Source organism: Panulirus ornatus, chromosome 12, assembly GCF_036320965.1.
Source record: "Panulirus ornatus isolate Po-2019 chromosome 12, ASM3632096v1, whole genome shotgun sequence".
Taxonomy (NCBI): Eukaryota; Metazoa; Arthropoda; class Malacostraca; order Decapoda; family Palinuridae; genus Panulirus; species Panulirus ornatus.
This window is the reverse complement of record NC_092235.1, coordinates 21,013,419-21,029,596: the sequence shown is the minus strand read 5'-3', so window position 1 is coordinate 21,029,596 and position 16,178 is coordinate 21,013,419. Positions and strand designations below refer to the sequence as shown.

Genomic DNA, 16,178 nt, shown 5'->3' with positions numbered 1-16,178 from the left:
GGGCTTTTAACTGAGGCTCGTGTTTATGGCAAAACTGACCTCCTCCACCTCCACCTCCTTCCCTTCCCTTAACAATTCGACTGGCAATTTGCAACTTCACTACCTTCCCTTAACGATTCGACTGGCAATTTGCAACTTCAGTACCTTCCCTTAACAATTCCACTGGCAATTTGCAACTTCAGGTAAATCACCACGTATTTATTTCTTCCCTTACGCCTCTTCATTTAAGAGACAGGAGGGGAGAGGCCTGTTTACACAACAAGATGCTCTCAGAATTCATCAGAAACTCGTACAACAAGAACAACATTCACTGGCGTTCGTAGGGGGAAAATAGCGAGGTGAAATTCCATTGCCCAAGTGGCAAGTATACTCGTCACACCATAGCAACGTCGGCTGAACTGATAAGATAACAGGATATCAAAAGAGGTATGAGTCTCCACTCCACAGGCGTATGGGAGGGAGGGAGAGATCCATGTCTCGTACGTAGGGAAGTGTAGAAGTGGAGTGGTGGGAGGAGAGAGAGAGAGAGAGAGAGAGAGAGAGAGAGAGAGAGAGAGAGAGAGAGAGAGAGAGAGAGAGAGAGAGAGAGAGAGAAATATCATATGGAAGAGGAATTCCACATATTTACCTCACGAGGAAAGAACGTATTACAAAGGCTATTCCCCGTGTGGCTGGTCCCAACACAGAAACTATATGAAGCAGCAGAATGTCGTCTGCTATGAGCCCAGAGGGTTTAGGGAGTAAGGTATATAGAAATGCCTCTCTCTAGAGTAGTGGCCAAAGTAATACCTGTAAAAGAGAGAGAGAGAAACACCATCAAATTGGACAGAAAAGATGGATGAACAGAGGGACGAGTGCAAGAGCGTTAACAATATGGAAAGCCTTTGAATACACTCTGGCTAACAGATGTGGAAATAAGTACCATCTTAAATATGCTCCAGGCTTGGGGTAAATAGACCTCCCCACACGCTTGGAACAGCTACTGACTTCAGCAGCAAATGACCCTTAGCTTTTGGGAAGCAGATTTGGACATGCCACGTAGCAGAAGAGAGTGAAAGGTGTGGTGAAATTAAAAAAAAAAAAAAAAGGAAAGGAAATGAGGTAGATGAAATCATGCTTTGGATATTCGTTATTCTAATGACGCTTTCCCCTCGATAGATGGCATTAGGGAGGAGAAACTACGAACTCGGTCAACATAAGAGAGTCCAGCCAATCAACGTTGTTATGTTTCGTTGAAGAATGATCTTCCTAAAGGTCGAACAGAAGAAAGAAAAAATGGAATGAGAGAGCAACATGACGGGGGTATGGTCACCTGAAGACATTCAGACACCTCTTACAATACTTCGTCAAACGTCGTTTGAAACAGCCCAGCTCTGTGTCTAGGTCATAGAACACCGGAATATAAAACTGTTCGCTTCTCTTTGCTATATCCTCCTGAAGCTAATTTGTACTCGATTTCCTGCTCAGAATCATTACAAAATTGCTATTCAGAGAGGCAAGCAATCTTGCTTCAATGCAAGTGGGTTTGCTTGACTTCAGCAAGCCATTCTTTCTGCTCCTTTAACTACACGAACCATCTCCAAAACAACTGTGCTTCAATCTTTCCCCTGACTGGAGCCATCCACACACCCCAGCTTCTCCAGCTGCGCCTCACACAACTATACATCCATCTAACACCACCACATCCTACATCCTCACTACCACCAGCTAACAGACCCTCAGCCATGTCCTCTTCTCTCCTGACGTAAAGTCTACCTCGAGTTCACTTCTAGATGAGACTCAGGCGAAGCCGTGTGAACTGGATAGACCATCTTGTTACCCGGTATCTTAAGGGGTCACTTCGTCTGCAAGAACGACCATTTCATCTCTGGAGTCTTGAACACGTCGGTTCGCAAGAACGACCATTTCATCTCTGGAGTCTTGAACACGTCGGTTCGATCCTCCTCCCCCCTTGAGCACACGACGGTACGACCCTTGAGCACGACAAGACGACCCCTTTGAGCACACGACGGTACGACCCTCAGCAATGATGGCGAGGCCAAAGGTCACACGACACGTAACCACACCCATAACGATCGTACACTTTCGTAGCTCAAGGGGTCGTAACGTCCTGTTCAATGGGTCGTGCTGTCGTGTCCAAGGGTCGTACTGCTTGTTGTCCTCGAGAGAATGAGGTCAAGCATTCCTTACTTGTCATCCAAATGTTTATACATATTCAATTACCTGATCATTAAATACACTTTATTTTTCATAATGCAGGCGATAAGGCGAACCTGGATTATTTCGTTAGGAGCTGTGGGAGGGAAGTTAGGAGCTGTGGGAGAGATGTTAGGAGCTGTGGGAGAGATGTTAGGAGCTATGGGAGAGATGTTAGGAGCTGTGGGAGGGATGTTAGGAGCTGTGGGAGAGATGTTAGGAGCTATGGGAGAGATGTTAGGAGCTGTGGGAGGGATGTTAGGAGCTGTGGGAGGGATGTTAGGAGCTGTGGGAGAGATGTTACGAGCTGTGGGAGAGATGTTAGGAGCTATGGTAGAGATGTCAGGAGCTGTGACAAAGATGTCAGGAGCTGTGGGAGAGATGTCAAGAGCTGTGGTAGAGATGTTAGGAGCTGTGGGAGGGATGTTAGGAGCTGTGGGAGAGATGTCAGGAGCTGTGGGCAGAGATGTTAAAAGCCTCATACACATGGGCAGCCAACCACCCCTCCAACCCATGCACCACACACGAGAAGGGTCTGGGTTCTCATACAGCTATGTCACATCATACAACACCTTTCCCACCCCACACCACCAATTAAAAAAAACTCACAAAAACAAAAAAGAAAACACCAGAACCCCCCCTCTACCACACCCCAATTCAAAAACAAAAAAAGAAAACACCAGTTCTCGAACTCTTCCCCCTGTTTATTCACAACACACATTTTGTTCTGTTGCCAAATAACCTCTTGTACTGTGGGACCATTTCCTCTTTGATGACCGCATTCTGTTGGTCGACCAGGACGCCTCTCGCTGGGTTCTTCTGCCTCTTCTTGATGCCGGGTTTGTGTACGAGGAAGGCGTTGTCCAGAATGTGGAACTCGTAGTCTTGTGTGCACAGCGCGTACATCTGTGGGGGTGGACACACGCGGTCGCGTAAACATGGCGGTATTAAGAACTCACCTCGATAGAAAAACTTTTATATATATATATATATTCCTATGAGTCCACGGGGGAAAATGAAACACGAAAAATTCCCAAGTGCACTTTCGTGTAATAATCACATCATCAGGGGAGACACAAGAGAGAAATATTAAACAGTCAGTTGATATACTGACTGTTATATTTCTCTCTTGTGTCTCCCCTGATGATGTGATTATTACACGAAAGTGCACTTGGGAATTTTTCGTGTTTCATTTTCCCCGTGGACTCATAGGAATATCTTGATCACGCGCAAAATTGTGATCCTTTCCAATATATATATATATATATATATATATATATATATATATATATATATATATATATATATATATATAGAGGCTGTATGAATTCCTGCATCTTGGAAAGTAGAGGGACTCTTTGACTCTTTTTCTTGGGGTGGGTGGGGGCCCTAATTGCCCCTTTGAAGGCCCCCGATTACCCTCAGTTAAATAGTCATTTGTTTAATCAGGGATGGGTTTAATTGGGGGTGGGTGTAGGGGGGGGGACTGTCTGTTTCGACTATGCCACTTGGGTCAATATATATATATATATATATATATATATATATATATATATATATATATATATATATATATATATATATATACATATATATATATATATATATATATATATATATATATATATATATATATACACATAAATGTATATGAATACGAGTATAGTGCATATGAACGCACACTTTCATTCATTCATTATATCATTACTCCCCCTCCTTCTCTCCCCCCCCCTCCCTCTCCAAAGAGCCCTTTCTGAAAGGGGTCGTAGCCCCCCCCCCAACCACCCCAGGACCAAGGCTGCGCTCCATTCAGTAACAGGGGAAGGATGGGATGGAGTCCTTCGAAGCGGGTTCTTTGACGAAACTTTTATACACTTGATGACGGTAAACACGAACACGGAAGTTCTAGAAAACAGCGAATAAACACCAACAGGAGAGTTCTATATATGGATTGCCATAGATGGGAAAGATGGGACATGGAGTGCCACAGATGGGAAGGATGGGACATGGACTGCCATAGATGGGAAAGATGAGACATGGACTGCCATAGATGGGAAGGATGGGACATGGACTGCCACAGATGGGAAGGATGGGACATAGACTGCCATAGATGGGAAGGATGGGACATGAACTTTCACTGATGGCAGGGGATGAGGAAAGAACACTCTCAACACAGATGATATAGAGGGGACGTGCACTGCGATCATATAGGGTTAGTAAGCCGTGGCCCGCTTGCTTCCACAGATGAACTGGATTCCATGGGGGGAAAAGGTCCTGGAAGGTCGTGTGGGTAAGGACTCTGCAGCCTCTCTCTCTCTCTCTCTCTCTCTCTCTCTCTCTCTCTCTCTCTCTCTCTCTCAGGAAATGTTTATCATTTCTGGAGTGGGAAAACTACCAAGGGGAGACGTGAGACGCGAGAGGAATGAGGAAAGATGAGAGGAATTGAATGGGAAGTATATCTGTCTGGGTTTATGAACTGGGTGTCAGCGCTGGGGGGAGAGAAGACATTAAAAATTGGAAAATGTGTTCGGGGAATATAACACACAAGATAGGAGCGCAATACATGGCCCAAAAGACTAGAGAGAGAAAAAAAATGTTGAAGTAAATAACATAAACTACAGAGAGAGAGAGAGAGAGAGAGAGAGAGAGAGAGAGAGAGAGAGAGAGAGAGAGAGAGAGAGAGAAACAAACCAAAGGCGAACAGAAGCAATACAGTTGTATTTGACGTTCTTCTGGCTTGACGAGCAGTAAGGCTGAAGTGTATCAACTGTGGAGTGAGTGTGTTAGCTGGGGAACAGACATTGTGAAATCCTGGCTCGATGGGGAAGCAAAGCCTAGACGAAAAAGAAAATATATATATATATAGAATACATCGACGTGTTGTTGAGTGGAGTGGAGTTTGCAGCCAAACAGAAGGTAAAAGAGAAATGAGAGGGAGAGGGGAAAAAGGGTTTAGAACCGAACAGTAAGGCACTGAGACACAAACACATATATTTTTCTTTGGAATCTAATCCCAATTCCTCGTCCTTTTTCAACAGAAGAATGGCAGTGTGTAGGATCGTAATGGCATACGAGTGTGTATGTAGGATCGTAATAGCAGTGCATACGAGTGTGTATGTAGGATCGTAATAGCAGTGGCATACGAGTGTGTATGTAGGATCGTAATAGCAGTGCATACGAGTGTGTATGTAGGATCGTAATAGCAGTAGCATACGAGTGTGTATGTAGGATCGTAATAGCAGTGGCATACGAGTGTGTATGTAGGATCGTAATGGCATACGAGTGTGTATGTAGGATCGTAATAGCAGTGGCATACGAGTGTGTATGTAGGATCGTAATAGCAGTAGCATACGAGTGTGTATGTAGGATCGTAATGGCAGGGACATACGAGAGTGTAGGATCGTAAGCGCCCAAGAGACTCGACCTACCCGAAATTACAAGAAGGACAAGAAGGGGAGAAGAAAAACCAAAGACAGACGCCCAGCGGCTGCTGCGCGGGGTTCGAACCCACACACATATACACTCGAGGTGTTCGCGTATACTCACCACAGTATACCGGCGAGAAGGGACGAGCAACTAATGAACAGAAAGAAGAGGAATGGAACGTAATAACTGCGCACGCCATGATGGAGGGTGTAATAAACACTGGAAATGAGTCTGGTGTGCAATACACACACACACACACACACCAAGGTGAGTTACTGGGCGTTCCCTGGGATTGGCGAATAGCGAAGTCGAACATATCTATCAGGATGGGCCAAATGTTTATAGATACGTTTGCCGGGGGCGATGTGTATGACCCAGATGTATGTGGTTCGTAGAACCAGATGTATGTAGGTCTGTGGGGTCCGAGTGTGTGTGGTTTGTAGATCCAGAAGTATGTGGTCTGTGGACCTCGGTGTGTGTGGTTTGCAGAACTAGAAATGTGGGGTCTGTTAGACCCAGATGTATTTCGTTTGCAGACCTAGAAACATATTATTTATTGACCCACAAGTACATATGTTTGTACCATCAAATATTCATGGTTTACGCTGTACACGTGTATGGTTAGCAAGAATGCAGAAGTGATGAGACTATTAAAGACATGGCGCAACAGTAGACACAATGACGTTATTCAAACGAATAGAGAGGAGGAAAAATAAACATGGTCTGGGGTGACATGAGGTAGAGACCAAACAGACCTGGAACACAGCAATGTAGACGAGGTCAAGTCAGGTCACAATCAAGTTAGAATAAGTTAGGTTTGACAAAAAGGGTCAGACGGACGTAGACACGGACATGAGGATTAAGTACGAGAATTGACGTACGCGCCAAGGGGAAAAAAAGTTGAGGGTGCGTTTGAGTATCAAACGCGCCATGGTAGATGTACCTGCTCTTCCCCCCTCCCTCTCTCTTAAGCCTCTCCTTCTACGACACGTAGGAAATACGTGGGTAGTAGCCCTCTGTCTCTACCTATCACTAGGGATAAAACACACACACACACACACACACACACGTAGACCAATTAACTGCGTCATTCTGTCGCTCTTCCCTTCCCAAGACACACACACATACACACACAAATTACCTGCGTCATTTTGTCACTCTTCCCTTCCCAAGACAACCTCTCGTCGTACAAAGGCTCCTTGTTCGTGCCCACGTAGATAGGTTCCCACTTGCTGTACGGGGCATGTCGCTTGCCTATATGGAACACCGAGAGCCCCGGTTTGACTGGGGATCTCGTCCATTTCTGCAAGTGCCAGAGGCAAGAGTGAGTGAGTTATCCCTCCGTGTGAGGAGCATGCTATACAACTATGGACTATACGACTATATAAGACCTCAAGGGCTCATTCTAATACCTAAATCATGGGATTGTAGGTCGTACGTACCATTGATTTGGGCACGGTGTGGCACATTTTGCACACATGCTGGTGAAACACAATTGCCTTCTTTTTCCACAACATTTTCTTCAACTCTGTCTTGGTCAAAGGCGGCTGCTCGCCCATCTTCACCTCGAAGACTGGCAGCACATATACCCGAGGATTGACCGTTGGGGAAGCGTCAGGTTTCCGAAGCATCTTGAAGAACTCTGGAAAGAAAACGGGTTGAGAGGTGACTACTATAATACGTTATTTTTTTTTCATTTTTTTTTTGAGAAAATTTTTATCTTTTTGAGATAATTTGCTTATCCCCTTTGATGTCGAAGCCCTCAAAAGCCCTAGCTGATCCCTCACACACGACCCTATGTATACCTGGCGCTAACGTGGGAGATGGGCGAAGTTTTACGCACCTCCCTCCCTCCCTCACACACACACACACACACACACACACACCCTCCCACTCACCCACACACACACACACACCCTCCCTCACCCACACACACACACACACCCTCCCTCACCCTCACACACATACACACACACACCCTCCCTCACCCACACACACACACACACATCCTCCCTCACCCTCACACACACACACCCTCCCTCCCTCACCCTCACACCCACACATCCTCCCTCACCCACACACACACACACCCTCCCTCACCCTCACCCTCACACACACCCACCCACACGACCCTTATGTATACCTGGCGCTAGGCCGGTGGACGGGTAGAGCTCCACATCTGAAGCCAAGACGAAGTAAGTACGAGCCGCTTCCCTGGCTGCGTTCCTGGCCACGTTGATCGGGTAGAGAAGACCTCCCTGGAGGCGGTAAGTCGTCCCGTTGACCGGCATTGCTGGCCTCTGCTCGCAGTCGACCTCCCTCTCAGCCAGGTCCTCCTGCGTCGGGATCTGCGGGTAAGGGAGAGACGAAGGATAGGAGAGAGAGAGAGAGAGAGAGAGAGAGAGAGAGAGAGAGAGAGAGAGAGAGAGAGAGAGAGAGAGAGAGAGAGAGAACAGATGATGAGATGGTGGCGCGCGCGTGTGTGAGTGAGTGAGGGAGTCGAGAACTGGTTTTGTACAGGTAGTAAACAAGGGGTTCCTGGGTCAACTAGGGGAATGTGGTCATAGTCAGGTACAGGAGACGTCTGATTGGACAGGCGATATGACGGGACAAATAAGAGGGAACAGAGCCAGAGATTAGACGGAGACTACGAGAAAAGACAGGAGGAGATAAGGGAGAATGTATAATGAGAATGTGGAGATATATATATGTATATATATTCATTTATTTATGTATATGTGTGTGTGTGTGTGTGTGTGTGTGTGTGTGTGTGTGTGTGTGTGTGTGTGTGCGTTATAGAAGGAAATACGACGAGTTACTGGAAACAAGAGCTTCTACGGTCGACTGAACCTGTGATTCGACACACCGCCAGGGATAAGCAGATGAGACAGAGAGAAGAAGAAGAAGAAGAAGAAGAAGAAGAAGAAGAAGACGAAGAAGAAGAAGAAAGAATGGACGAAACGATGATGGAAAATAATGATCAGCTGTAAACACTGAGGGTCATCTGGTACCTGGAGAAACTCTACTGCGAGGTGGCAGACACACCACTGCTAGAGTTGAGACACAAAGAAATGAAATAAAAGTCAAAATCATACGACATTTAGGAAGACATCAGGAGTGTCAGATAATAGAAGAATATAATGGTTGATAAAAGCATGAATGGGGAGAAAATATAATTGACATATTGTGGAGGTAATGGAGTTATACAAGATGATGGGTTGGGTTAAAGAGACTTACATCAAATGACTAGGTTTGGGGAACAAGTACGTCAACTTAACTACCCTGAGTACGATGGCTGAACCCCTTTGAGTACGATGACTGAACCCTTTTGAGTACGATAACTGAACCCCTCTGAGCATAACGACTTAACCCCTTTTAGTGACTGAACCCCTTTGAGTACAACGACTGAATCACTTCAAGTACGATGACTTAACCCTTCAAGTACGATAGCTTAACCCTTCAAGTACGATAACTTAACCCTTCAAGTACGATAGCTTAACCCTTCAAGTACGATAACTTAAACCTTCAAGTACGATAGCTTAACTATAAACAGAAATAAATCGATAAAAGTAAAAGCCGAAAATGATTAGAAAATTAATCAGTTCATGACAAGACTAAAGGAACGTCCATCCCGAAGTAAACAATCAAGTTCATAATCTTGTGATCAGCGAGAACGAAAAGAATAAATACATCAACATGAAACAATTTGAGAAAAGAGGTCGTTGGCAACTTAACTACCTCGCGACGTAGGAGAGAAAGAGGCTTAATGACTGCTCTACTGTCCTTAAGACAGGCTTATCTCTCTTATCTTTATCGTACATCCTCACTGTGGGATTACCGTACGCCTTGGCTATCGGATTATCGTACGCCGCCATTGGATCATCTCTCGTACTTCTGGCGAACGTCTTCAGTGATGGATAATTATCGTACGCCTTCACTTGTGGGAGTATCGTACGCCTTCACTTGTGGAAGTATCGTACGCCTTCACTTGTGGGAGTGTCGTATGCCTTCACTGTGGGAGCATCGTACGCCTTTACTGTGGGATTACCGTATGTCTTCAAGGTGGATTATCGTACGCCTTCACTAATGAAATATCGTACATGTTCACTGTTGAAATAACGTGTAGCTTCACTCTACGATTATCGTACACATTCACTCTGGAATCATTGTACACCTTCACTGTGGGGTTATCGTACGCCTTCACAGTGGTATTATCGTACATCCTCACAGTCGGATTATCGAGAAAGCGTCTCGGGGGCTGATGAGCCAACTGCCTCGTTAGGGTGGGTCAGGCCAACACTAACTAGGGGATTAAGAGCAACAAGAAAGACCCATTTTGCTTAACTTTTCCCTTAATTGGACAACCATTAAATCTTTTTTTTCCCCTGGAGTGGTAAGATGTGTGTGTGTGTGTGTGTGTGTGTGTGTGTGTGTGTGTGTATGTATGTATGTATGTATGTATGTATGTATGTATGTGTGTGTGTGTGTGTGTGTGTGTGTGTGTGTGTGTGCGGTGAAACCCATGACGTTCTTAGATCTACAAAAGGATTTATATATATATATATATATATATATATATATATATATATATATATATATATATATATATATATATAGGTGCGGGTTGGACACAAACCTCATCTGGAAAATGGGAAGTAGGGAAGATGAGATGAAAGGAGACGAATTTCTTAATATCCTGCGAACCACAACTCCTCAGGAAGACAATGGCATCTATGGTGGCTTCGAAGTCCTTCCCTGGGGCGTAGATAGCCATGCTAACGGGGCCCTGAGAATGGACATGCATGGGAGTACATGGGGGAGGAGGGAAGAGTGCATGCGAAATGCATGGGAGTACACTGGAAAGTTACATGAGAAATGCATGGGAGTACATTGGGAAAGTTACATGAGAAATGCATGGGAAGGTCATACAACAGTCGACCTTATGGTCCATATTGAGGCTATCCATAAATATGATCTAAACACTATGGTAAACAGGGGTTATAGCTGAGGGCAACTCCCCATACCACCTCTCCCTCTGGCTCAACAGTCTATCCAACTCTGAAATACCCTTAAGTACTCGTTTCCCCCTAGTTGTATTTTCTTCTAATAATTCTATACAAAAATCCTAGTCATTTCTCACTCTTCTCATGCCCTTGGCATCACCGGCATACCAAACCAGGTATAATTGCAGGTCTGTTGATGACACATTTACTGAGAACGTGAACAAGAGAGGTGCCAGGAGCGAACCTTTCGGTACGCCAGTTATCCCCCAACCTCACTGAGGGAAAGGTTCCTCTAACATGCATCTCTTGATCCATTCCACTTAAGATCATTGAAGATTAACGAAAAGACAGTTTATTCTTACTTAAGCCAGATATAAAATCTATCGTTTCTCCCCCACGCCCCATGTGGGACTGTACAACATGCCTTGTGGAAGTCTAAGAACACACACACAAAGCCATCCATCAATATCTTTTGGTCTGCAAAAAAAATGGGGGAGCTCACTCTCTCGTAGAATTCATATGAGACCAGACATGCAAATGGGGGAGCTCACTCTCTCGTAGAATTCACACAAGACCAGACATGCAAATGGGGAGCTCACTCTCTCGTAGAATTCACACAAGACCAGACATGTATGATCTTTCTCCTTCTGAACTGTAGTCCTTTTTTCCCCTGTGGAAATAATTAAATTCATTTGTTTCCTGATGATCTCTTTTCTTTTTTTACTTAGTATTTTACACACAGACTTCGTCAGAAATGTTAGTGTATACTTCAGTGTATATTTTCTCACCGATTTCTCTCATATTGACACGGATCTCTCTCTCTCTCTCTCTCTCTCTCTCTCTCTCTCTCTCTCTCTCTCTCTCTCTCTCTCTCTCTCTCTCTCTCTCTCATTCCGTGGCCAATCTACAATTCAAAATCATTTTCAATACTTTGGGTAACACACAGTCTCTCTTTTGAGTACATACATACGTCTTCATTAGGACCATCAAAAGAAAAAAAAGACAAGAGAAATAAGATATTCCAAATTCATGAGAAAGAATGCGGTCGAGATGGATGATGGCCAGGTTACGAAAAGCGTATAGTGTGAGTGAGTGTCTGACGTCACGTATGACGTAGTGCGACAGTGTGGACGAACAGGGGGGGGGGGGAAGGGGTCAGTGTGAGTGAGTGTCTGACGTCACGTATGACGTAGTGCGATAGTGTGGACGAAGAGGGGGGGGGGGGTTGGGTTCGTGGGGTTCAGTATGAAGGCAGCCGAGTGTGTTCGTGTGTGTGTGTGTTCGTGCGTGCTGTGCGTTCGTGCATGCGTTCCAGGACGTGACCCACCGAGTGTGTGTGTGTGTTCGTGTGCGTTCGTGCTGTGCGCGCTGTGCGCATGCGTTCCAGGACGCGACCCACCGAGTGTGTGTGTGTTCGTGTGCGTTCGTGCTGTGCGCATGCGTTAAAGGACGCGACCCACCGAGTGTGTGTGTGTGTGTTCGTGTACGTGCGTGTTCGTGCACATGCGTTCCAGGACGCGACCCACCGAGTGTGTGTGTGTGTGTTCGTGTACGTGCGTGTTCGTGCACATGCGTTCCAGGACGCGACCCACCGAGTGTGTGTGTGCGTGCGTGCTGTGTGCACATGCGTTCCAGGACGTGACCCACCGAATGTGTGTGTGTGTGTTCGTGTACGTGCGTGTTCGTGCGCATGCGTTCCAGGACGCGACCCACCGAGTGTGTGCGTGTGTGTGTTCGTGTACGTGCTGTACGTGCACATGCGTTCCAGGACGTGACCCACCGAGTGTGTGTGTGTGTGTTCGTGTACGTGCGTGTTCGTGCACATGCGTTCCAGGACGTGACCCACCGAGTGTGTGTGTGTGTGTGTTCGTGTACGTGCTGTACGTGCGTGTTCGTGCACATGCGTTCCAGGACGTGACCCACCGAGTGTGTGGGTGTGTGTGTTCGTGTACGTGCGTGCTGTGCGCGCTGTGCGCATGCGTTCCAGGACGCGACCCACCGAGTGTGTGTGTGTGTGTGTGTTCGTGCGCGTTCGCGCGCGCGTGTGTGTGTGTGTGCGTGCGCGTTCGTGTGTGCGCTGTGTGCGTGTTCCACACCCACCTGCCAGCGGGAGGTGAGGGGCTCCAGGTTTTCCATGAATGTATAATCGCCATGCGTCGTATAGGTGATGGAGTCGTTGCAGGGGAAGGCGTGACCCGCCGGGAAGTAATTCTCCAGGACCCAGTGCTCGCCCCTCTGGTACCTTCTGTGGCGCAGGGACACGACGCCCCCACACTGGTGGAGGTCTGGGTACATCTTTCTCCCCAGCGTGTCACCGCTCGTCGTCATCTTGTCATACCAGGGCACGCCATGTCTGGAAGGACCGATTTCTATAAGGGCACGCACGCGCGTGCGCGGTATCATTACTCAGGCGGGTTTCTATAAGACACGTAAGTGTGCAAGCGCGTGCGTGTGCGTTATCATTACTGAGTGTGGGGTATGCATGCACGCGCGTGCGGTATCATTACTGGGTGTGGGGTATGCATGCATGCGCGTGCGTTTTAGTGGGTGTGGGGTATGCATGCACGCGCGTGCGGTATCATTACTGGGTGTGGGGTATGCATGCATGCGCGTGCGTTTTAGTGGGTGTGGGGTATGCATGCACGCGCGTGCGTTATCATTACTGAGTGTGGGGTATGCATGCACGCGCGTGCGGTATCATTACTGGGTGTGGGGTATGCATGCATGCGCGTGCGTTTTAGTGGGTGTGGGGTATGCATGCACGCGCGTGCGGTATCATTACTGGGTGTGGGGTATGCATGCATGCGCGTGCGTTTTAGTGGGTGTGGGGTATGCATGCACGCGCGTGCGTTATCATTACCGAGTGTGGGGTATGCATGCACGCGCGTGCGTTATCATTACTGAGTGTGGGGTATGCATGCACGCGCGTGCGGTATCATTACTGGGTGTGGGGTGTGCATGCATGCGCGTGCGTTTTAGTGGGTGTGGGGTATGCATGCACGCGCGTGCGTTATCATTACTGAGTGTGGGGTATGCATGCACGCGCGTGCGGTATCATTACTGGGTGTGGGGTATGCATGCATGCGCGTGCGTTTTAGTGGGTGTGGGGTATGTATGCACGCGCGTGCGGTATCATTACTGGGTGTGGGGTATGCATGCATGCGCGTGCGTTTTAGTGGGTGTGGGGTATGCATGCACGCGCGTGCGTTATCATTACCGAGTGTGGGGTATGCATGCACGCGCGTGCGTTATCATTACTGAGTGTGGGGTATGCATGCACGCGCGTGCGGTATCATTACCGAGTGTGGGGTATGCATGCACGCGCGTGCGGTATCATTACTGAGTGTGGGGTATGCATGCACGCGCGTGCGGTATCATTACTGAGTGTGGGGTATGCATGCACGCGCGTGCGGTATCATTACTGGGTGTGGGGTATGCATGCACGCGCGTGCGGTATCATTACTGAGTGTGGGGCATCACACGTGAGGGGGTTTTTCGAGGTTCGATTCCTAGACCGGGGAAATACAGTAGAGAAATACAGTAGAGAAATACAGTAGAGAAATACAGTAGAGAAATACAGCAGAGAAATACAGCTGAGAAATACAGTAGAGAAATACAGCTGAGAAATACAGTAGAGAAATACAGTAGAGAAATACAGTAGAGAAATACAGCTGAGAAATACAGTAGAGAAATACAGTAGAGAAATACAGCAGAGAAATACAGCTGAGAAATACAGCTGAGAAATACATCTGAGAAGTACAGCTGAGAAATACAGCAGAGAAATACAGCTGAGAAATACAGCTGAGAAATACAGTAGAGAAATACAGCTGAGAAATACAGTAGAGAAATACAGTAGAGAAATACAGTAGAGAAATACAGCAGAGAAATACAGCAGAGAAATACAGCAGAGAAGTACAGCAGAGAAATACAGCTGAGAAATACAGCTGAGAAATACAGCAGAGAAATACAGTAGAAAAATACAGCTGAGAAATACAGCTGAGAAATACAGTAGAGATATATAGCAGAGAAATACAGCTGAGAAATACAGTAGAGAAATACTGGTGAGAAATACAGCAGAGAAATACAGCTGAGCAAGGCTGTTAAATACGAAATAAGAAGAAAAAAAGATCTTTAATCTCTTCATTTATCATCAGTGAAGGAGGTCATTTATCAATAACCACCTGGAGATAACGATAAATAACTTACTGTGGTGGTTTGCCGTGGGTGGATCGTACTACGCGTTTCACTGGCGGACGTGGGAGTAGCAGGTAGAGCAGCAGAAGGGCGTTTAGCAGTACCGATAGTGGGAACAATTTGACCCTCATTGCAGTCTAGAACACAAGACGTTATTTGATACAGATAAGTAAAGGTAAATAAAGAAATATGTATTAATGGTGGAATGATTAAGGAAGACTTGAACATGTATATAACACATATAGAACATGGATATACATACATACATGCATACAGAACATGGACATGCATACATACATACAGAACATGGACATACATACATACAGAACATGAACATATAAATACATACATTCATAGATACATACATACATGCATACAGAACATGGACATACATACATACATACATACAGAACATGGACATATAAATACATACATACATACATACATACATACATACATACAGAAAATGGACATATACATACATATATGCATACAGAACATGGACATACATACATGCATACAGAACATGGACATACATACATGCATACATACACACATACAGAACATGGACATACATTCATACATACATACATACATACACACATACATAACATGGACATACATACATACATACGTACATGAATACACACTTTTACACAAACACACACACACACACACACACACACACATACAACACACATATACACACACGTGTGCATCCCTGACTGTGTACAACTCCCCTTCCTGATGTACAAATATGTAATAATCACACATATACAACCACCCCATCTTAGCAGTAAGCAGATAAGTAGACCAGTAAACACATCGCGCTCTGTGACAACTCTATAAATGGACCAATACACACGAACTTACACTCACTTATACACTTACACACACTTATACACTTACACTTACCGTCCAGATGGTGTACTTTACGCCTTGAGTAACTCAAGAGAACACACACAGGAGGCCACACAGCAGGGCGCTGTGTGGCGCTCGTACACGACACACCCCAGACTCCTTACCTCCTCCTCCGCCTCCGCCTCCTCCTCCTCCCCCAGGCGTTCTACTTTACTGGACCTGGGGGGGTTTTGGAGGGGCCCCCTGGCCCTAGAGACAATGAGATAAGGCTCTATCTCGCCCTTGGGGACGAGGGAGGAGCGGCAACGAAGGGCAACAAGGTTCCGAAAGAGTGCGCGTGTGGCGTTTTGTGGTTCTGCGTGCACACGCGTCTGCGCAGACAGACAGACAGACACGCACACACACGCGCACAGGACTTTGTGTGTCTGTGTGTGTGTGTGTGTGTGTGTGTGTGTGTGTGTGTGTGTGTGTGTGTGTGTGGAGCGACTATGAACACTG

At 46.3% G+C, this 16,178-nt stretch overlaps 1 protein-coding gene across 1 annotated transcript; it reads right to left on the bottom strand.

Annotated features, from left to right (window-relative positions):
• Positions 1–2,879: 2,879 nt before the first annotated feature.
• On the bottom strand, positions 2,880–15,968 carry LOC139751835 (beta-1,4-glucuronyltransferase 1-like). The gene is made up of 8 exons (XM_071667458.1): positions 15,845–15,968; positions 14,832–14,956; positions 12,726–12,978; positions 10,259–10,408; positions 7,766–7,970; positions 7,065–7,264; positions 6,764–6,925; positions 2,880–3,102 (listed from the first exon to the last, which is right to left on the bottom strand). The coding sequence occupies exons 2-8, from the start codon at positions 14,948–14,950 to the stop codon at positions 2,905–2,907; spliced, it is 1,287 nt and encodes a 428-aa protein (XP_071523559.1). The 5' UTR covers positions 14,951–14,956; positions 15,845–15,968; the 3' UTR covers positions 2,880–2,904.
• Between the last annotated feature and the right edge of the window lie 210 nt (positions 15,969–16,178).